Consider the following 23672-nt stretch of genomic DNA (forward strand, 5'->3'; position numbering starts at 1 on the left):
ATGGAGGAGCTAGAGAAAGTACCCAAGGAGCTGAAGGGGTCTGCAACCCTATAGGTGGAACAACAATATGAACTAACCAGTACCCCCAGAGCTCGTGTCTCTAGCTGCATATGTAGCAGAAGATGGCCTAGTCAGCCATCATTGGGAAGAGAGGCCCCTCGGTCTTGCAAACTTTATATGCCTCAGTACAGGGGAACACCAGGGCCAAGAAGTGGGAGTGGGTGGGTAGGGGAGCAGGGTGAGGGGAGGGTATAGGGGACTTTCAGGATAGCATTTGAAATGTAAATGAAGAAAATATCTAATAAAAAATGAAAATAAATAAAATAAAATAATTCAAAATGGTATGAACAAACAAACAAACAAACAAACAAAAATGAAATTCAGAGAAAACTATCATGGTTTATAGTTGCCGAAGTTTCTACAACATGTATTAGAGTAGGACTGGAAAGCTATGCGATGTGCATGACACACAGGGTACTTTAGAGTCTCTATAGCTGCAGTTCTCAACTTGTAGGTTGTGACTCCTTTGGTAGGGGTCTAATGATCCTTTCATGGGGGTCACCTAAGACCATCAGAAAACACAGGTATTTATGACTCATAACAGTAGCAAAATTAAAGTTATAAAGTAGCAATGAAAATAAGTTTATGGCTAGGGGGTCACTACAAGCTGGGGATCTGTGTTAGAAAGTCACAACATTAGCAAGGTTTGGAAGACTGCTTTACAGTTATGCACCCATGATCTTTTGTTCACACAGACATCCTCTCTTCTTGATAGTGCAGGGATGCTGTCTTGCATTCTCTGATATTCTTGGTGGTTAGCACAGGGCCTGATATCTGTAGAAACCTAACTTAACATGTTTTAATAAACAGATCAGTGAATAAGAACCAATACTCATTACATTTAAAAATATTCCCCAACTCAACAACTTGTCCAAATATGATAATGTGGTTTCATCTTGGTTTTGTCACCTGTGGATGTTTTAAAGACCAAAGCGGTGTTCCTAAAATTTCTAATGTCAACTAAAACCAGTTCTGTGTAACTGTTTGGGTTGTGTTCAATTTGCTTAATTCTCAAGATGGAGTCAGAAGAATCATAATACCGGGAGGAATATTCTTCTGCATAGTTCGTTCTGTGTCACTTTTGACTCTAGTCACCCTCCCCTGTCTCCCTGCACTTGTGCATTCTGTTGGGTATTTCAACTTGCATTGGCAAGACAGCAAACAAAACGTACATTGCTGGTCTTGTTCTCATTATTTAGCTTGTGTTAAAGCTGCTAGAAGTATTGAACTAGTGTTGAAAATATTGTTCTGGACATTTGAGTTTAGAAACAGAATTCTGACTGAAAGTTTAATTACTATGCTTTCTGGCTGTGGCTCCTACACTGTGCAGTAGAAATGTAAATGTGGGTGCATGGGGTGGGGAGAAACTTTACAGACTGTACATTCCCACAATCTTTTCTGTTAGCACAGATACTCTGCTTTTATTGAGGGGACAGTGAGGCTGTCTGGAGCTATTCACATATGGGAGAGAGTCGTGTTCCACTTCATCATTAACAGGTAGTGATGATTCATTTTGCTCCATTTCTTCCCCAATTAGTTCCATATACATTAAAAAAAAATGTGTATGTGTATGGGTAGTCTGCTGCATGGATGTCTGTGGGACACACATGTGAAGTGCCCACAAAGGCCAAAAGAGGGACATCAGATACCCTAGAGCTGGAGTTACAATCGTTAGCTACTATGTGGATGCTATGAATCAAACCTGGGTCCTCTGGGAGAGCTGCCGGTGCTCTCACTAGCTGACTCACCTCTCCAGACTCCTTCAATAGATCTCTGATGTTTGCTTTTACCAATAGGGGAGAATGTCTGGTTCATATCTAAGCAGTCAATTATACCCTTTGTTCATCAGATAAGGCCTCTGCCCAAGGTGCAAAACAGATTTTACCTTCTCCTAAAATTTTTATTATATTTATTTGTGTGTGTATCTGTTTGTGAGCATGTGTGTGCTATGGCACAAGTGTAGAGGTCAAAGGACAAACGGTTCTTTGTCTCTACTGCTTGGGGCCCTGGGATTGAACTCAGATTTCAAGCTTGGTGGCATGTGACTTTGCCCACTAAGGTGTCTAACTGGCCACATATTCTGTAGAATATTTCACATTCTATAGAAACAGCATTAAATTGGAGAATCATCATTTTACCAAGCTCAGGTCCACATTATAACCCACTGCCCAAGTTTTCAGAGATAGTATTAACTTTTCTAGCACATTTGCAATATGTCAATTTGTAAACAACTCTAAATAGAGCACATTTCATCTTTAGAAACTAGAACTTATTTCAATTTGAAAATGTGGAGGATTTATATTGTGTATTTTTTTAAGTGAAGATCTTTTTTTCTTCACTAAATTGTTTGCCTGAAAAAATGTTCACATTCTCGATTTGACAAGTACCTTTATTTGAAATATGCTGTATGTTCACATCCTATCTGAAAGGGGTAGGCTTTGAGATACTCACATAAATTGTCTCAGACATTATGTAAGCTATATCTTTGTAAAGAAATCTTGATACGACTTTGGAAATAGTAAACATGTTTTAGACTTAAATCTCAATGTTGCTCATGTGTAACGTGTGAAATATTTTAAATTACAGTGCTACACGCGTATTTGTTTCTGTTTCTCTTTTAAACTATATGGATGTATAAGAATGCTTGTGCTATAAGCATTAGAACTTGAGTTTGAATCCCCAGCCCCCATATAAAAGCCAGACTTGGTGCCTTTTACCCCAGCACTGGGGGGATGGGGGATGGGGATGGAGGATGGGGATGGGGGATGGAGACAAGTAGATCCCAGGAGCTCCTTGGTCAGTCAGCCCAGTCAGACAGCAAGCTTCAGTTCAGCGAGAGACCCTGCTTTAAAGGAAAAAAGCAGAAAGCCATAGAAGACACCCAACATCCCCTTCTGGCTTTCGTATGTACACACATGGTGTCTGGAACCCCCACTCCACACACAAACTGAGCACAGCCTTGCTCTGCAGCTCATGACCTTCCCATCTCAGTCCTGAGACTACAGGTGGCACCATCACATCTAGCGTAATCTGAAATTCTCAACAAATATAAAAATATAAATTTAGCCGGGCGTNGTGGCGCACGCCTTTAATCCCAGCACTCGGGAGGCAGAGGCAGGTGGATTTCTGAGTTTGAGGCCAGCCTGGTCTACAAAGTGAGTTCCAGGACAGCCAGGGCTACACAGAGAAACCCTGTTTCAAAAAAACCAAAACCAAACCAAAACAAACCAAAACAAAAAAAAAAACAAAAAACAAAAAACAAAAAACAAACAAAACAAAAAACCCAAAAACCTATAAATTTACCATGTGCATATTTAGGAAATTCTGACAAATGAATTCACATTCTATTAAATAGCATTATGACTTATGATGTACAAAGTTGTTTAGTAGGCACTGGATTTTATTAAAGTGCAGTTCAAAGAGAGGCTTTAACATATAGAGATGTGATTCAGAGTGATGTTTATCTGGAATTCTTTGTTCCATGTGCATTTTAACATCAGTTATGACCGCGTGTCCTTATAATTATAGTGGAATCCACTATTTCAGAAAAACCTGCTCAGCAGGCTATAACAATTACTCCTGCCTTTGGGAATATTTAATATTTGGTGGCAATAATGTTGCTGTCATGAGGTTGGCATTGATACTGTGAATGCCAGGAGCTTCTGGTGGACCTCATAATTCTTTTTGTTTTTTGGTTTTTCGAGACAGGGTTTTTCTGTGTAACCCTGGCTGTCCTGGAACTCACTCTGTAGACCAGGCTGGCCTCGAACTCAGAAATCTGCCTGCCTCTACCTCCCGAGTGCTGGGATTAAAGGCGTGCGCCACCACGCCCGGCCTGGACCTCATAATTCTTAATGCTTTCACTTATATTTCATAATTGTTTTATCTGGGTAATATGTGAGCGTGGCAAGCAATGGGGTAGGCGATGGGCATAGCTCTCCCACATACATTAAGGTAGCTCTAAGTATCTGTATCACTTGATTGTTTCATTAAATAATTTCTCATAAACTTCAGTGTGTGAAATTTTACTTATACTCTTAAATCTTCAATGATATATATATATATATATATATATATACATATATATATGTACACATACATAAAAATCTAAAAACATTTGATGAAAATTTTTGAAGAAAAATTATAAATTAAGAGAAGGTTGTAAGATATTGAGAATGTTATTGAGAAGATCTGGGAAATGGAGACAGGAAATAAATAACAAGTCAGGAATTCCAACATGGTACAACTATGAATTATGCAAGCTGCTTTGTGGTGGAACTGGAGGAGGATGGCAGTTACCCTAGCAGCTACTGGTGGAGCAGGCCGAGGGGTGGAGGGGCCATCACCCAAACTGGGTAAACCTGAAAGCCTAAAGAGAGATCCTTATCATGGCTGTGCGACTTGGCAGGGTGTGGCTCTGGGGGAAGAGCTACAGAGGATCTCCAGAACCACCACTGGGTCCTACATCACCAAGCTGAAGGTTGGCAGGCTGACCACATCTTCTCTGGCTACTTAAGCTCAGCAGCTGACGCCATGCAGTAATGGATGTTTTCAGTTACCAGCTTGGTTTCCTCAGAGTTGAACTGAAAGAACCCCCACTGGTATACACAGCAGCTAATTGCTTTATTTTTATTTCTGTGTTTTGGGTGTTTTGCCTGCACATCCATTTATGCACCAAGTACATGTGGTGCCTGAAGGGGCTAGAAATGGGCATCTGAGTTTTGTGAGGCACCATGTGGGTGCTGAGGATCAAATCTTGGTTCTCTGGAAGAACAGGTAGTGGCATTAACCATTGACACATCCCCTGTAAAGACTCGATGACAGAGGTCATCATTACAGCTGCTACACTGGAGGCTGCAGGCAGGTACACTCAGTGCTGGTATGATAGCTTAGTAGTCCTCTGCCTTGGGAGGCTGTATAGCCCAGGATAGCCTAGAACTCAAGCTTGTCCTGCCTTGGCCTCCCAAACAGGCTACAGGGCCCAGCTAAGCATCAATGGCAGCATTGGAATTTATAGGAAAATGCTTTCAAAACTTTCAGTGAACACTGGTTTCAATGTAGAATTCTAGCCCTAGCTCTGGCAAATGCTATGAAAGGGTATGTCCCCATGACCCCTCCCCTCTGAACAGTCGTATGCTGCTGACACAGGAAGGACCCACTTACAAGCTTCTGGGCAGTAGGTGTTCTCCAGGTACTGAGGTCCATCCAGCAAACTCCCCAAGCATCTGTGAGTGCTTAGGAATGACCCATGAAAAATGGGAAAGCCACAGCCTAGACATTCTAGTCCTGCTTTGATTTCTCTCCAGAAATCTGCCTCGCTCTGAAAGAGATAGTCCTAATGTACTACTGCCTTCTTGGGTTGTATCAGACATACTTGAGTCTATTTTATTTGTCTGCTAATTTATCTTTTGATGACACTTAAGTAACTCCAGAGGGAACAATTTTAAGTGCTCTCTCAGAGGACTATCTAGGGACCAGTAGCTGAATAATACATTTTACATGAGGAATGAGTCACTTTATGCAATAAGACCAAGTTCCTGGCTCCTGTCCTAGAATAACAGGATCATTTCATTAGTTTACTGGCTGGATGCTAACTTAAATTTTTTTTGTAGATTTAGAGACAGTATTTACAGAAACACTGTATTAAAGGACAGTGTCTATTGTACCTGAGATTTCCAAAATCTTCAAAATAGTAATTTATGTCTTAAAATGATAGTCCAAATTATATTTATTTTCTTAGTTCTTACCTATGAGATTCTTATGTAATTTACTGTCTGCTATTTACTTAACTTTTATTTTTTTTCTCTGAGGCAAGGTCTCACTGTGTAACCCTGGCTGTCCTTGAACTCAGAGATCCACCTGTCTCTGCCTCCTGAGTGCTGGGATTAAAGGCGTGCGCCACCATGCCCAGCTGATTTACCTATACTTTAGAGACAGAGTCTTACTATGTAGCTCAAGCTGGCTTGTACCTGTGTAGACCACACTGGCTTCAAACTTCCAGTAGTCCTCCTGCCTTTACCTCCCCAGAGCTGGGACTACAGGCCTGAGCCATTACTCTTTGCTTGCCTTTTTAAAAATCCTTTTCCTATTGTGTGGGTTATACAAACTCAGAATAGATACTGATAGCCAAAAATAATCAAACACACTGCTGCATGTTTAGCATATAAGAGGAAAAAATAAAACCTAGCTGTCATCCTGTTTATTTCTTTAATGTAGAATTTTGCTAGTGTTTTCAGGTGAGGTAGACCAGGACTTTATTGTCTTTTAATAACTTCTTGGTAATTGAAGTCATCGATGTCACACCCTTCTCCCTGGCCCCCCTCCGTCCTGCCATTTTAAGAGGGGTAACTGAAGTGTTGTTGGCTTATATCTTTTCCTGGCATATGGCACCACCATAAACATGACAGAGACGGCAAGATCCACCACATCTTTTATAGCAATGACCACTAGTGATGGAAATATTTGCCCAGAGTTGAAAATTTGGCAACCCTTAAGTGAATTATCTGAATTATATAAAAAATTGGGTTCCCATTTTAGAAATGAAATCATTAAGAGCCAAAGGATCAGTTTACACAAAATCAAATAAGTAGACTTCAAACTCAGGGCAATCTGGTTCTAGTTCTCACCTCCTTCACCTGGTGGGGCCTCTCTATAAGCCTATCCTTCAGTAGCTCCACAAATTAGGACAGTATTTCAAATGAAAACTGGAATGAAAGTTTCTCCCTTGACATTGATAATTCCTTACCTGACCTATGTTTACTTTGGAAGTGGCACCTTCTTACCTATTTATTAGCAACATGGGATTAAGTGTCCTCAGGAACACAGTGTTTCTTTTGTTTCTTAAGGGTGGTGTTTGTGTGTTTTTTTTAACACTGCCTTGTGATATATATAGTGTTTTAGGTCTAGATTAGAATTCACACACGAAAACCCAAACAGGAAGAAATATCTGCTTTCAGATGGAAAATAAATTAAAAGATAATTTGATGAAACTGAAACCCTGCCTTATCTGACTGTAAGGCATTCATTCCTTAGCGGGTGCCTCATGTACTGGAGAGCCACCTATCCTGGAGAGCAGGTCCTTGGCAAGGGAACTGGGTTAGGTGTGTAGCCTCAGACTATGGTTACACAGCAGAGATGGCTCCTGTACCTAAGTCTTCACTGGTGTTGGTGTTGGAAGTCCCAAATCCAATGTGAGCAACAGAAGGGTTGGAGGGACCTATAGGAAGATGTGCTATTCAACAGGTTCCCCTACAGAAGGTCAGACCTGCTCAGAGCGGCAGGCTTTTAGGGTTAGTTATTACAGACATGAGAGATCTGGCAACAACGAGAGGGCATTAGTGGACCCCTCTCTTAGTGGACAGTCCAGACTGTTTAGCACAGCAGTGATATGTCAATACATTTCAGGAAGGGAATATCTTAAAATCCAAATAAGCAGAAATAAACAGAAACATCAGGCAGAACTAAGAAAAGTATGGCATTCTTACTAATGCAATTAATGCTTCAGGTGTAATGGATGATGATGATGATACAACCTGAGGTGACTCTAAAGCTTTGAAGTTAAGATGTTTTGTAATTTAAATGTAAATATCATTATATAAACTTGTGGAAACAGAAGAGAATTGTTCAATACATAAAAGTCAGGGCTTAGAAACTGCATCTTTACACCAATAGATGCATTATTTGACTGACTGATTGATTTTTGAGACAGGTCTCACACCATACCCCAAGTTGGCCTGGAACTCACTTTGTAGCTCAGGGTGGCTGCTAACTGGTAACAATTCTGCAGCAGCCTCCCAAGTGCTGTGGTTACAGCCACTATGTCCAGACCGAGGCATTATTTTAAAGGAGATTTAACTCATTCATATAAAAATGAAACAGCCCAGGAGCAGGAGAGATGATTCAGTGGTTAAGAACACTAGCAACTCTTGCAGGATCTGGGTTCAACTCCTAGCGCTCATATGGTGGCTTACAACTGTAATTTCAGTCCAGAGGGATTCAATGTTCTCTTCTGGCCTCTTCAGGCACACAACTGATGAACAGACAAGCCCCCCATACACATAAAATAAAAAGAAAACAAGAAACAAATAAAAGGAAAACAGATGTTTTCCCTAAGATACACAGATCTCAATTAGGTATTTGTATAGGTCACTGAAGAATACACATTTCAGAGAAGATTGACTAGGGAACAGAAAATTAGAAGTAGCTCTGAAACCCATGGAGCACCTGAAAAGCTCTGCCGTTTCCTTGAGAAAAATGGTTTTGTTGTATCTTTCAGCCAAATAAACCTAGGTTAAATATTAGATTCAGAGGGAGGGAGGGAGGGAGAGGGAGGGAGGGAGGGAGGGAGGGAGAGAGAGAGGGAGAGAGAGAGCCCTCAAAATTCTTGGGGCTCATTCAGTTATAGTGGAGGAGGGTAGCACTGAAATCATCTAGTTTGTTCAATATGGAAGCAATGAGACTGTTGGCGGCCTCTAAAGTGGCAGAGTCTGGAGAGCCAGGACCTTTGCTGCACGGGACACCTCTTGTTCAGTCTTCCTTTGTTATTTCATAATTGCAGGATATTAGGTCTTAGAGGTTAACTTTCCCAGGTTAAGCTTACTGTGAGTGCTAAAGGGTGCCAGCTAGTTAGCCAACCTTATTATGTACGTAGTTCAATGGCCTTCATCTTGAAGTGATTCCAGGATATATAGAGTATAAAATAGGCAAAATAATTGCCCAAGAGCTCTACTTTCATGACACATACCATTTTTATACAACAAAAGCAGCTTGGCAGATTATTCATTTCTTTTGAATGGTTTATTCAAAGTTAAAAATAAGTTGAGAAGGGAACATTTTATTGTAGCAATCTTTAATTATCATAGCCATTTCCATTTTCAGAGGCAAGGGCAAGGGAACACTGCTACCCTGTCACTTGTCACCCAAAAATGCTGCTTGGTACTTCGGCTTTGGCTGAAGTTAGTAACCCTAGTTAAAGATGTGATTTCTATTTTAAGACCTCTTTACCACTTGAAGTTATTTTTAGAATTAAAATAATAGTAATATCTTTAAAAATCCAGTCTGTTATTAATTCCAAGCTCACAATCACTCTTTACTATTGTAAAGTAGGACAGTTAGCACTATTTACCCTTAACAATGGGAAGCTTAGGGCAGAAAAAGAACTTAAGTGAACTTCTAAACTTCACAGCTATTTGCTGTAATATTTAGGAATAAAATTTAGGTCCTTTGTCTGCCAACTAAGCTTCTGTGTCTTCTAGAAGGAACAGTGTGTGTGTGTGTGTGTGTGTATGTGTGTGTGTGTGTGTGTGTGCTTTAACATTAAAAACTGACCTGACCTGGTACTTTGTATTATTCTACTGTCTCATATACATGATGATTTTGTCTTTTGATTATAAGTACCATTTATTTATTTATTCATTTACTTTACAACATCCACACAGTTCCCTGAACACAGTAAGCACTCAATAAATGATTTTAAGAGTTAGGGACATGGGGATTGCTGTCATAGGTTGGCTAGCTGAGGCAGGACAATGAAGAATTACATATAATTCATCCAGTTCTTTCTCATTTAAAGGCTCCTAGTCAAATTAGCAGATACTAGTGGGGAGGCCTCGATCCACTTTATATTCTCATCACTGGGTCTTGACTCAGAATGTTACCTCAACAATCTACTTCCTCATTAAAGACATAAAGATGGAGTATTTTAAAATTTAAGGTGTAGTTGACAAAATGTCTGTATTTATAGTATACCACATGATGTCTTAATACATGTATATAATGAAACTCAGTTAAATCCAGATGCAACAGTTTCATAGGAGAGAAACATTTTTCATTTTTAGAATTAAATTTCTTGAATGGTTAATTTAATACATCAACCTGACTGGGTTGATGAAGGACTGGACAGAGAGTGAAATAGTATTTCTGAATGTGTCTATAAGGATGTTTACAGAAAAGATTAGTTTTTGAATTGGTAGACTGTGTAAGGAAAATTTCTTTCTTCAGTGTAGGTGGTATCATGATTGAACTGAAAACAAAACAAAACAAACCCTCAAAGGTAGAGGAAGAAATATCTGTTTAAGCTGGGACATCCAGATCAACAATTGTGTCAGCACTGGTGCAGCTGACTTTCAGATTCTGAGGGAGTAACAGCTCTCTGGTCCTTAGGCCTTTAGATCTGGACTGGAACTATATACCACATGCGCTCCTGACTGCTTTGCATAAGGCTTCTATGTCTTTATCATCTCAAGCCAGTTCCTTATAACATACTTTCTTCTATATCTTTCTGTAGATCCTGATTAGTCTATTTTTCTGGAGAATTCTGACTAATGTGGTTGTTTATAAATGGTACAATGTATCACAGTTGTAAGCTTTTTGTACATAGTATTATTACTTCTTTTCTTATATAAGGAAAGTGAGGTTAAAAAGGCTCCAAAATTGGCTAGTAAGTAGTGAAGACAGAAAACAAAACAAAACAAAAACCAACCAACCAACCAACCAAAAAAACCCAACCAAAACCAAGATCTCCTGACTCTAAAATCTAAGCTATTATTATAGGCCAAGATACTTGACCTATACTCTGACATAAAATTTCTCAGATGGCTCAAATCTTTCCCATTCTAGATGTTAAAATAAATAATTTCATAAAGTTATAACAGGCACCTAAAAGACAGTTTCTGCTAAAAAGTACTTATCTCTCACTTGGGCCAACACAAGGAAACCAAAAGCAGGAGGGAAGCCTGGCACCTCTGCCTTCATTTTTAAAATCTGACTCCTTTACTTGGAGTCAGAAACCTACTTAACGCTACAGGAAAGGATGCTAATCATTCAGAGAATATCTAAAAACGGGCAACAATTACTTCATCTCCACTCAAGGCTGAAGGCACAATAAACTGTCAACTTTTACAATGTCTTGCTCCAGACCTCCTAAAAAGTGTCTGACTGTCTCCAGTTCTAGTCCTAATCCTCCATAGGCATTACTGACTCCAGGAACACAGAGCCTAGCAGACAGTTCATCCCATGACATCACCCTAAAGTGACCTGATTGTCCCACCAAGCAATAAAGCCAGGGGATGACAGGTTAACACCAGAGTCAGGTCTCTATTAAAGGAGTCACCCCCAATAGAAACTATGTTCTGTCTTTTTCTAAAAGAATAATCCGGCCTCACAGAATTCCTTTGGTAGACAGTATTTGTTCTAGGATTGTATCTTATGCTGCCTACTTTAGGTTGCAATATGTTTCTAACACCCACTTTTTAAGGTTTTAAAATGGTATTTTAATTTTTCCCTTCAGTTTGTATGTTCAGCCACCTGTACACTTTCTCTACAGGTCCCTAAAGTGGGGGGGGGGAGGGGGGAGGAGACAGAGACAAAGAGGTCCTCGCTCCAAGGTTATATTAATAGAGAGGTCCAGACTTGGGACTATTTTAGGAAGTAGATTATTGGACAGGTTTGATTTCTAATTGGTCCCAGCTAGTTGGAACACAATATTAAGAGTGAAAGATTTCAATTATTTTTTCCTCATCCTCTAAAAGACTACCTTACTAGGACTCAGCTGTTCACCCAGAGAATATTAGCAGGAGACTATCCGAACTAAATTCAATCAGCCCTTTTTCAGAGAGAGCTGAGTCCACAGCCAGGTTTCCTGAAGCACTACTTGCGCTCTTACTACTGAAGCCTCTAGAGTGGTCCTTGAGGAAGTGGTGTACCTAGTAGTTGATGGCTATTCTGGAGTGGGTGTTAAACCTGAGAATGAAGAGGGCCTTGTCTTTAAGAGGTCAAAACTGGGGCTAAATTAGTTGGATCTCAGCCCCCCCCATCCCCCACACTGTTATTTAGCTCTTGGTTAAGTTATGTAATTTTTCTGAAATTCAATTTCCTTGCTAGATTGAGGGTGGTTACAATACCTGCCTCACATGGTTGTTGTGGGGACTCACATAAGTCTACCTTTAAAAGCAGTGTTAGCAGCACATCTAAACCCCCGCCCCCCTTTAAATATTAGTTTCCAAATCCTTGGATTTTGAGAGGACGATGCTGGCGTTTTCCAGGTGTTCCCAGGGCTAGTTTAAAGGTAAGCGATCACATTTGTAGGGCTGACACACTAACTGCCCTCCTGGAATGGAGGTGTGGACACAGCCGAATTCACATCTGGCAGAGAGGCTCGCAGGCAAGAAGGGATGCTTACCAGCAGCCTTTCCTTTGAGGAGGCGGGGCCTTTACATGCCGGCCGCTGGCTACCCAGGCTTTCCCTCGGGCGCTGCCCAGGTCCGACCTGTTTCCCTCTCAGCTGGATGCGCGGTGAGGGCATGGTCCCAGCGCGGCCGATCAGGCCCAGGTGGGCGGCGGGTGAGGTAGGACCACCCGGGTTTCCGCAAGTTTGGGCAGCCCAGGAGACAAAGGCACTTTCTGCTTTGGGGTTCTCGTAGCGCGTCTCCCTGAAGCTCCCAGCCCCCTACCTTTGTTCCCAACTTCCCCCGGCGCTGCAACTCTTTGTCTGGCCGCCATCCCGAGCCCCTTTGTTGTCCACCGTCACTGCCAGTGAGGGGTGGGGACGGCGCCCACCATTCCTGAGAAAGGAAGTGAGCAGAGGCGGAGGCAAAGCCGCCCTCACACGCCCCCACCAGCGAGCTTGACTCTCGGTCGCCCTCGGGCGACAGCCACGGTCGAGCCTCAGCCCCTCGCCGGGGTCCTCAGCACAGAGGAGGGGCGCGGCGAGGCCAGCGTCCTCTGATTGGCTGCGGGAGTCGGGGCGCTGCGACGCCATTGGACCGCGGAGCTGTCTGGCGCACGAGTGCGCGAGGTGGGGAGGGGGCTCTGGAAGCTGCTGGAAATCGGGCCGCCGGGCGGCGTGAGGGGGCCGCGCGGCTGGGTGGGCGGGGCGCCCAGCAGTGGGCGGGGTCACTAACTCCGCCCACTGCCCCTCCCCGCGCGGCTGCTCCGACCGCGGGCGGCCGAGGGGCGGGCGCGCCGCTGCATCCCCATCCTCGGCGTAGCTCGGCACAGAGCGAGCGAGCAAGCAAGCAAGCGGCGACTGGCCGGAGCGGGCGGACGCAGCGCCGAGGCCCGGCCATGGCCACCACCAGCACCACGGGCTCCACCCTGCTGCAGCCCCTCAGCAACGCCGTGCAGCTGCCCATCGATCAGGTACCGGCGTCCGGGGCGTCGTGCCCTGGCCGCCTCTGCCGGCCGCGGTGCCACCCGGGCGGGAGCAGGGTGGGGGCTGGGGCCGGGACCGCTGTGCCCGGCTCCCGGCGGGGCGGGGGCTCGCGGCTGGCCTTGTCCCCTCGGCTGTCGCTCCGGCTGGTGCCTCTGTGCCCACCCAGCCTCCCATCGCCGCCCGGGCGGGGGTGGGCGCGGGCGGAGGCTCGGCGACAGCCCGCCGGGGAGGGCTAGACAGACGTGCGCGTGTGCATGCTGTCGCTGCCGGGCCACCGGGCGTCGGACCCGGGAGTCCCGGGACCGGTGGACCTGGGACTGTTGCCGGTTATCGGGAGACTGAGAATGGTTTGGTGCCGAGTGCCCAGGACACGGCGTGGATGGACGAGGCTTAAGCTCTTCTGCACTTGGGGACAGTTTGCATTGAAGTGTGGCTCAATAGACGGAGAGGCAACAGTTTGGGGGAAGACAGGTTATGAAGAGAAGTCAACGTGACTTCACGATGCTAGGGTTTCTGGTGAAAAAGTTGCAGCTGTGGATAGGAGCAGCCATCCTGCCCCCTCACCCTACCCTCAGAGAAGCATTTGACACTAGGGAAGGCTGGCATTTAAATGAGGCCAGTCGAATTTGATTGTTTAAAGGGCCTCAGGATTACTGAAATAAACAGCATTGGGATGGAGAAAGCAGCGCCATTTTTATTGAGCAAAGGAACTTTGGAAGTCTGTCCTGAGAGAGGTCTGGGAAAGTTGTTGGTGGGGTATGGTTAGATAGTTGGTCTAGCTCCAGGACTGAAGGTAATTGACTTTGGAAATTCTGCCTAACATTATTTCTGATCTGGAGGTGTTTGCACTTTCCAGGGGCTACGGGCTCAGCTTGAGTAGCTGCTAGTGGTATCTTAAGGTTTTCGTGTAAAACACAGGATTCCTCTCTGGACTTGAGCTGGAGGTGACACCTGAGCTGAACACTGTGTGCTCCATGCTTTGTGCTTCACTGTTTAAAATAAAATATACTGAGTTAAACTGTTCTGCTCAGTGTTTAGGTCTGACTTCTTTCCTTTATTTCTCTCATAACTTTTCGATTAATAGTGAAATACCTGTTCTCCACACAGCTTAAACAGCGGTTGTGGTGTGTGTCATGCTAATAGATTATAAGAGTGCCCCAAGTGGAATGATTCCTTTAATTCACAGAATTAGTCTTTGTTTATTAAGTTGATAATAATCAAAGGCTTTGGATACTCTCAGTTCTGTGGAGGAGTCTCACTATTTCCTAAATGGAATGGTGGCACCTGACCTCTAGGTGTGTGTTACACTTCTGACTTCAATAGGTTGTTCCCAGCCTACCAGTGCAGGCAGGGCAGGATCTTCTTGCTAATGAGAAACGTGTGTGTGTGTGTCTGTGTGTGTGTGTGTGTGTGTGTGTCTGTGCGTGTGTGCGCGCGCGCGCGCTCTTATATCTTTTTATTCTTTTGGTGAGGCAGATGATTGTGTATTCTCTCTGCCATAGCCCTATTATGCTAATACTTTTAAACTTCTATAAAGGATCATAACTTTTAAAAGTAATCTAATATCAGTAAGCTCCTTTAAACATCTCAGCAGTCCAGAGAAAGTTCTTTGTGGAACTGAAGTGAGCAAGCAATCCACGGAAGGTGACCTGAGTTAAGACTGACTTTATCAGCTAGAGGTCTTGTCTCTGTGTCTTAGATAATCTGCATCTTCTTGTCTACGCTTGAAGTCTGTAGAGCCCGAGTTTATATGGCCATTTGTGTAACACAGTTGCTCTGTGATAAGCAAATCTTAGGAATATTGGATTAATCCATACAATCTGTACTTTTCACAGCAATAATTATTCCTGTGAATACCAAAGAATCTTCATGATGATGCTCTTGGAGTAGTTAACAGACATTTTAGAATTAAGCCAATCAGAAACATTTCATAACACATGAACAGTTGAATCCATGTTGAAAGAAAGTCTAAGACTTGGCTGTAGTCAAATAATGTAATTCTATAGGAAAGAAAAAAGACAAACCAGGAAGTGAAAAATTATAACTTGCTATGTGTTCATTTGGTGTGTGCCAATTTACACTGTTTAGGAAAATTAGGAAATTATAAAAGCAGTTGTTTTAGGAAGTAATAAAATGTGAACTTTTTACTACTGTATTGACTTGGCACGCTGAGAACCTAGTGCCCTTGCTGCTGAAGTAACAGGAGGAAGAAATGTGTTGTCAGGCAAAGCAAAGGAACAGAAGATCTTGCCTTAGGCTGGAGAATCTTTATCTTTGCTAAGAATTACAGAGTGACCTTGAAGTAGCTGAAGTGCTGCTCAGTAGTCTTTAAATGAAATTAAAGCATGAACTAGTGGTATCTGGGAGATGATGAGATCTTTAAGATGGGAAATGCCTGGCCCCCCGGCGTTTTGCTCTTTAGGTCCTGTTTTCCAAGTGACTTCCTTCCTAGTATAATTCCGAAGGTCTGAAGAAAGGAATGTGTGGAGGTGCGGTTTGAGAGAGGAGCCATCTTGAGGACCAGTTGTGCCAAAGAAAAGGAGCAATTGTGGGAGTCCCAGGAGAGATCAGGTGTCTCCATATCACGGGGCTTCTGTTCCTTATAAGTTGCTGATGTGGGGTTTTAGACTCCAGAGCAAGTACCAAAATGAAACTAAGAATAATGTCACGGATGATCAACCTATATATATATATTTTTTTTTTTCTAGTTTCTTTTTCTTTTTCTTTTCCTTTTTTTTTTTTTTTTTGGTTTTTCGGTTTTTCGAGACAGGGTTTCTCTGTGTAGCCCTGGCTGTCCTGGAACTCACTTTGTAGACCAGGCTGGCCTCAAACTCAGAAATCCACCTGCCTCTGCCTCCTGAGTGCTGGGATTAAAGGCGTGTGCCACCACGCCCGGCAACCTATATATTTTTTTCAACATCTTATACCATCTATTACATTTGCTTGGCCTTGCTCTGAGTTATCATGAGATTGCTTTCTAGTTGTGACCCCCCACCCCTTCTCCCTCCTTACTTCCCATGATTACTGCTGTGAAACTGGGTAAATAGCCAGTATATTAACCAGTGGAACACTGGTTAGAGATGAGCCCAGAAACAGCCCCTTGACATAGGAGTCATTGTTTTATAGATTATGTGCCAAACTCTTGGGACAGGGAGAAGACAAGAAGTGGGGACTTGTGGTGTTTTGAAAGGTTTGAAAGGAAGGAGAAAGAGATGTGTGGGAAGAAAGGTTAGATGTTACCAAGCAAGCACAGCCCAGTAGTGTCTATAATGCCCAACACTTGAGGGTTTGGGAAGTGTTTCCATGTATTCTACATCAGTCCTTACACCTCTGGAAGTCAGATATCGAACCTGAATTATTTAGTTCATATACATATGTGCACATGGCCATGCTTTTAAGTCTTTGCATAGACTGTCAGCTTATTTTGTAGTTTTAGTGTGGGAGAAATACTTTGGATATGTCTTTGTTTTAGAGCCGAACCTTTTGGCAGTGAAGGTGAGAAGAAGTAAGAACTGTCCAGAGTTCCAGATATTGGTATGCTAGTGATTGTGGGTTGAGATAGGGAACCCAACCTCTGTGTGTGTGTGTATGAAGGTATATCATATGTGTATGTATGTATACCATATGTGTATGAATATATATCATATGTGTATGAATGTATATCATATGTGTATGCATGTATATCATATGTGCATGAATGTATATTATGTGTATGAATGTATATGTATGTGCACATATGTGTGTGTTTGTATGTATATGCTTATATACTGTGTGTATTTATGTATGTATGTGTGTATATGCATGTGTGCACACACTCGTGTGTAACAGAGAAAGAAATGGGAAGGCTTAAGGAATCTTTGCTCCTTTTTGGTCAGTTTATTGACTTTTCTCTTAAGTGTCCTTCTACCTCACAGAGACAGCTGAAGAGGTGCCGTTTTAGGGAAGAGTTAGTTAAGACTGGCTTTTTTTTGTGTGTGTGGCCAGAAAAAAAAAAAGAGACTGGCTTTTTAAGTCCCCCAACAGGTCTGAACTGTGATGACTGCTTTCATAGATGAAGGAATTGAAAGGAAGGTCTTCTAGGTAAACACAATGAGGAAGGAGAGCCAAGTTTGCATGTTCTAGGCTTAGCTCTGAGCTGCAGATAGAACTCATCTATCTACAGATGAGCTAATTTTATACTCGTAAGGGTCTGTCTCTATCACAAGATCATGTCACGTTCTAGACATGCTACTTCCTGTTTACAGTGTGTGTGTTGACTCCAGTTTAAAATACCATGACATTGTGTTTAGGGGCTGATTAAAAAAAAAAAAAGCCCCAAACTTGGAGGGATATAAATCGAAAGGTAGGGGAAGAAAGAGAAAAGTGGACTAAGAATTTGAGGCAGCTTCAGTAGTGAAGAACTGAAGCTGCCTAAAGTTTAACCTAAAGCTAAGGAAAAGGTTCATGTTCTGGAAATGCTGTTAAATGTAGTGTCCCTGGATCCTGCCCGGTGCTCTTCATTAACAGGAAGTCCCAGTCTGTGACAGTGGCTTGGAGTTCCCTGAGTAGGGTGGGGCCTTGCTCTGCCCATTGCTTGCTCTTGGGCAGTTACCACGCTTGCTCATTCTTTCATATGCACCCCGTCTCTGTGTAGCCTTGGCTGTCCTGGAACTCTGTAGAGGCCGACCTCAAACTCACAGAGATCCACCTGCCACTGCCTCCTGATCAAAGGTGTGTGCCACCACACAGGGCTCACCTGTGGCTCCTTAAGTCCAATTTTCCTCCTCTGTAAAGTCAGAGTTACTAAGCACTATGCACCACTATGTACTCATAGATTATCATGAAACAGAATCGGTATAACAGCCTGGCTCCCATAGATGTTTGATGCACAGCTTCTCCTTGATTATTAAAGACTTACATTTTGTATTTTTATTTTCAGAATTGCATTCTTAGTCTTCAGAACTTTCTTAGGAAAGGAAACTAGGAAGCTCTTGTCAAGTTTTTTTTTTTTTATCCACACACTGATTGAAGCAGGATTAAATTGGAGTAAAAAGTGTTTTGCTGCCTCCTTATTGCTTCAGAGTTCTTTGTGACTTGATAATGTCTCTTCTGACGGCCCTGCCTCTCTAAGTGCACACAACTCTAGCCTCTCTCTGTTTATTAGGTCGGGGTGTGGCTGACTTGAAGTACTCAAAATAACTCACACACAGCCTTCACCTGCAGTCCAGTTTAACAGGTGGGATTCTGCCAGGATCAAATCTTGTAGTGTTTCTTTCAAAACAAGGTACATCTGTGAGCCTCAGAAGAGAGATCATTTGGTGCTGTTGAGAAGTGAAGCCCTCCCTCCCTCCCTCGCCATTTAGAAGCTGATGTGTGGAGAGTTAGAGTTGAGGTTCAGTGATTAGAATTGTGACCAAGGACACGCCCCTCTCACCACCGCTTCCCATCCCTTCCCGGGGCACCTACATTCAGGCCTCTTGCTGCTCTCATCTGTGACCCATTCCTTATTGGAACCTTGGGAGCATTATAGATCTGGCAGACTTCTGAGACGTGCGTTCTGCCCGCTGCTGCGTGTATCCATTGGGTGCTGGTAGGAGACAGATTGAACAGGGAAACCAGAGAGACTTAGGCGCTTAGAAAGATGTGGTGGGCGTGGGCAGAGAGAGCAGCAGGGAAGGAGATGGTTCCCAGATCAGTTGCACTGTGAGTTCAGGGGCAAGAGGAAGGGAGAGGCAGCACCCCAGGAGGAGGGTGGTCAAGGAACAGGGGTGCTTGGCACAGAGTTGAGGCCTCTAGCTGAAGGGCTCAACCTAGAGTGAGTCTGAGGGGTGGCAGGACACCTCTCCCTTTCCTCCCATCTTTGGGTCTCTTCTGGGGCCTGCTGCAGAGGATGGGTGAAGCCCTGGGGACATGGGACAGAGCTGAAAGTGGAGCTGGAGGGATGCGTGGGTACCACCCAGCACTACTGCTGAGCTGCTTCTCCTGACTGAAGGACAGAGGAGGAGCCCCGCCCAGGTGGCCTCACACCCTTCTCTTAGTCCCTTCCCCCTACACTTGGAGAGAGTATTTGACTCTTTTCATCTTCCTAGGGCCTGCTCAATCTTTAGAACCATTGTCCTAGGCCCTGTCTTTGACAAATCCCCTGGCAAACATGGGGAAGTGCAGCACTCACCTGTCACTTCCTTGTTTAAACTGTCACTGCTTCCATGTTGCTGCAGCAGTGCTTTCTACAGTGTGGCTGAGCCCATTTGTGTCAAAATCACTTGGGACTGTTACAAAAAAGTAGGTGTTCCCTGGCTCTACCCAGTCCTGGAAATGAGGGCCAAGGAATGTGTATTTTGACAGTCCCCCCCCGAGCCCCCAATATTCCCCATCCCCATCAGAGGTAGAGATCTGGGTCAAATATTTCAGGTACTTTCTATTACTAAAGCGTTACAAAAATATGGCCTATGGGGCTGGAGAGGTGACTTAGTGGCTGAGAGCACGGACTGTTGCAGGAGACTTGAGTCAGTTTTCCTGCGCATATATCTGGTGACTCAAAGCCTTTGTAACTCTAGCTCCAGGGTATGCAGCACCTCTTCTGGACTCCACAGGTGCCTGAATACACGTGCACATGTCCACACAGAGAAACATAATTCAATTAAAAAAACAAGAAGCAGAGCTTAGGCTATAACCTCATGGTAGAGGGCTATGGGCTCTGCTTCTTGCCCATGCAGAAGGCTGTGGGTTTGATCCCTAGAACTGGAAAAAAAAAGGAGGAGTGTTTTTAAAGTCTTTAACAAAGCAACGCACAATTCCCAATACACAATGCAGTTTAATGGTTGATAATCATAGCTATATGAAAAATGAGATTCAGAGTGCACTCTAGGCCGTGTGACCCTGGCATGGAACAGATTTTTGACTGAATAAAGTGTGTATTTTCTCTCGGTCAGTTCTGCCACGTTATCTCATGGCTGTATGTACAGCTTCATATGTGGAAAGTGCTGGAAGTTTAGATCTGGTGTCCTTCCCGAATGTGACGTTTGGGCCTACTGGTCTTCCTGGTGGCCTGGGGGAGGACATACTCCATCCATTCTCCCTGCGTGCTCTGGGAAGCACTGACCTAAGGTCAGGCCTACTCCCTGTGAAGGACGGCTTTCGGAGGCCTTGCCCCCTGCAGCACCCACGTACCCTCCAGCAGGATCCAGAGCTGTGCGTGTAGACGTGGGGAGTGAATTCAGCCCTCACCCGATATGCAAGCACTAGCTCAACTCAGTAAACTTGGGTGGACCCATGTCTGACAAACCTTTCTTAGTATTTATCTAAGGCCTGTGTCTTCCTGAGGGTGCCTTGTGTCCCTTGCTTTTCTTTTAGGTCTCTTGTATGTATGTGTAATATGTCTGTGTTGGTGAAACATATGTGCTTAGAGTATGTGTGATGCTTCGTCACCAGGCTGTGAGCACTGCTGGTGGACTGGTGACGTGGTCCCCTTTTGGAGAGCTGTCTTTCATGACCCATGTAGCCCCTCTGTAATGAGGCCTGTGCCCAGAGAAGAAAGACAGCTGTCACTCTGTCTGCCTCTCAGCTCTGGAGCTGTTACGAATCCTTATCATTTCCATTCTGTGTCCTCCAGGTCTGGGTCTGCCTTGCCAGGTTCCTGGCCACGTTCCTCTGGTTCTCATCAAAGGTGGCTTCCTTCTGACTCTAGGAAGCAGACTTTAGAGAGGTTCTTCTGATCTAGGGGTCTTCACCCTTGTTATTCAGGGCCTCTGTAATTAGCCTTATATATGTCCTTCTAGAATCTGCTCTGGTGGCACCTGTAGTATTTAACTTGGCTTATTCTTCAGGACACTGTGTATTCCTTAAGGATAGGACCTGTTGTCTCCTGCTTAGGGCTTTCCTTGTGTGGAGGGAGTATGGACCAAGAGTGATGAAGGCCTTTGACTATGCACTTGACAACTTATCTCTGTAAGCTTCAGGGTCCTTTTCTTTTCCTTCTTTTTTCTTTGAGACAGGGTTTCTTTGTGTAGCCTTGGCTGTCCTTGAACTCATCTTAAGGACCCACTCTGCCTTTGCCTCCTGAGTACTGGAATTAAAGGCATGTGCCACAGTGGCTTGGCTCACCCCTCCCCTCCTTAAGACAGAGTCTCACTGTGTAGCCTTGACTGTTCTGGAACTCACTATGTAGACCAGGTTGGCCTCAAACTCTGCCTGTGCTGTCTGAATGTTGCGATTAAAGGCGTTTGACACCATGCCTGGGTCAGTTTCACTGTCTATAATATAGGGGCACACAGTAGGTTGCAACTAGTAAGAGTGAGTAGTTATCAAAAATATAAGCAAATAAATTCCAGAGCATGGGCACATGCATATTACTAACTTTGCAGGCTCTCTTTCAAGCTCTAGGGAGGCCAGAGCTTGTATATAACTCCAGTGTAGCCTTTGGATTTTTCAGAACCTTTTCAGCCATCCTTTAGATAAGTGTATGCCAGGCAGCATCCATGTAGTGACTGGTGTACTCACAACACCGCAGCCCCGAGGAGTTCATGGACAGGGAGAGGAGGAGTCCCAGTGTCCCAGGGCACAGGCTGGGGTCTTACTGATGGTGTCCAGGGCATTCCTAGTGATCAGCCACAGCACCTTCGCTGTCCTTCCCAAGGGCAGCTCCACTTTCCTGGCTGGAAGCTGCCCTCTGTCTCTTAAGAGTTGGTGTATGGCCTGGACAGCGTCTCAGGGGTCAGGATTCTGGAGGGACAGCTCAGACGATCTCTGTTAGTAGGCACAAGCCCCTTTGACTGACTTTAGCATTTCCTTCCAGTAGGAAGTAGGGGCTGAAGGCAGGCAGAACATTGAAGATGAGTGAGTGATTAAAAAAGGAGCCGAGCATAACTGTACGTCTTCTGTTGGCGTTCTCAGCTCAGGGGTCGTACTGTTTGGGAAGGGAAGCGTTAGTAACAAGTTAATCTAGGGATCGAGACAAAAGAGGTCTTCAGATCGCACAGTTTTTGTAAGGATCAGAATCCTGCCACGTGTAGTGTCCCTTGCCTGTATAAAGCAAGATCCTCCAGAAGGACTCCTTTGGGGTAATGTCCAGGTCCTCTGTAATTCTTGTTTCTACCACCCCATCTTGTCCAGAGCAAGCCTAGCATGGCCAGCAGGGGGTGAGGTATTGGAAGATGTTTTCAGGTCATCCCAAAGGAACAGACTAACTGGTATCCTTGGGGCATGAGGAAAGTTTTGTTCAGCCATTGACAGCTGCCTACCAGATTTAACACACACCCTGACCAACTCTCCGTGTCCTGAGCTACATAGCTGCTGGTGATCGATCAGCTGGTGATCGATCAATAGTGGTTAAGTAGAACACATCTAACTTAATTACCTACGATGATGTTCTAGATGTTAACCAGGGATAGAAGATTGCTTGACATCAGAAGTTGAGCAGACTCTGGGGGTCATGTCATGGTTGGTGATCCTGTGAGATGACCAGGTCAAGGGGTTAGATGTAATGGCTCATTCCACTCTCTACTCCTACTTCAAGTGCCCAGAGGGCAGGCAAGGAGTGGAGCTGCCTGTGCATCTGCTTCATGTGCAGCTGGGAAAGGGCACCCCTCCCCACCTCTGCTAATGGTTGCCGCAAAGGAATGTTGGCTTGGTGCCAAAACTGCCTTTTCAAAGGGAAGCTGGGAATTTGGTTTTCCAATGGAAGTATGATTTTTAAATTTTGGATAATAATTTTTATGTTTCCCCATTTTAAGTCCCAATAATGTCTCTAGATTAGATTTAGCTAAATGGCTACTTGGAATTATGAAGTTTCTGTCACAGTTTATATTGTGAGTCCACTCTGAAGGGTGCTACTGTATTCTGAGGCTTAGGAACTTTGACAAAGTGGATTAAAGCTAAAGTGGGGCCAGAAGCACCTCTGTGACTCGTAGCAGTATTGGGGGGCAGCCCTCATACTTCACTGTTTCATAAGTTGAACCCTGAGTTGACCCTGGGAAGTTTCCAGTTAAATTGCATTTGGCTGAAATGGTGGCATGTTGGATTTCATCTTGAAAGTTAGTATCCTACTAAAAATGAAGGGCTGACATTTTATGCTATTGTTATTTTTATTCATTTTGTAGATCTAGGTATTTATACTTACTAATTGTTATCAAAATTATCTTATGGAATAAGGCATTAAAAAAAGTGTAGCTAGTGAGAAATCAATTACTATTTGGAAAGGCCTTCGTTGTCTTACAAGCTGTCGTTGGTATTTCCAGTTTTTCTTGAATGTATATTGATTTGGGGCCAGAGTGTTTTTATCACGTGATAACTTTTCAGGCTTTGGAATTTAAGTTTAATCCCCAGGCTGCTTCACAGCCGAGTGCTAGTGTGCCTTTTTAAATACTAAGTCTGACACAGCTGTTCGTATTAGCTGCATCCCCAGAATAGAAGTGACAGAGACAGTGGAGGACGGGCGAAGGGAAGGGACACTTTGGTACCTCTGGAGATAGTCAAGGGCTCCTTA

The 23672-nt window shown here is 44.0% G+C and overlaps 1 protein-coding gene and 1 long non-coding RNA gene across 5 annotated transcripts in view; one reads left to right on the forward strand and one right to left on the reverse strand.

The window, feature by feature from the left end:
- Window positions 1–12736, reverse strand: part of LOC115032788 — a 34423-nt gene extending 21687 nt beyond the window's left edge. Inside the window, exon 1 of the long non-coding RNA XR_003838421.1 lies at window positions 12239–12736. This is a non-coding gene — a long non-coding RNA (uncharacterized LOC115032788). The remainder of the gene's footprint in view (window positions 1–12238) is intronic.
- Window positions 12087–23672, forward strand: part of Mboat2 (membrane bound O-acyltransferase domain containing 2) — a 132544-nt gene continuing 120958 nt past the window's right edge. The window contains exon 1 of one of the 4 annotated variants that reach the window (XM_029484759.1): window positions 12087–12124. Coding sequence is in view for 3 of the 4 variants with exons in the window: in XM_029484755.1 (XP_029340615.1) it covers window positions 13123–13197 (75 nt within the window). In the remaining variant the exon portion in view is untranslated. Of the gene's footprint in view, window positions 12125–12356; window positions 12405–12960; window positions 13198–23672 lie in introns of those variants that run through there. The other 3 variants (XM_029484754.1, XM_029484755.1, XM_021179002.2) reach the window with 3 other exon arrangements.

Source organism: Mus caroli, chromosome 12 (assembly GCF_900094665.2).
Source record: "Mus caroli chromosome 12, CAROLI_EIJ_v1.1, whole genome shotgun sequence".
Lineage (NCBI taxonomy): Eukaryota > Metazoa > Chordata > Mammalia > Rodentia > Muridae > Mus > Mus caroli.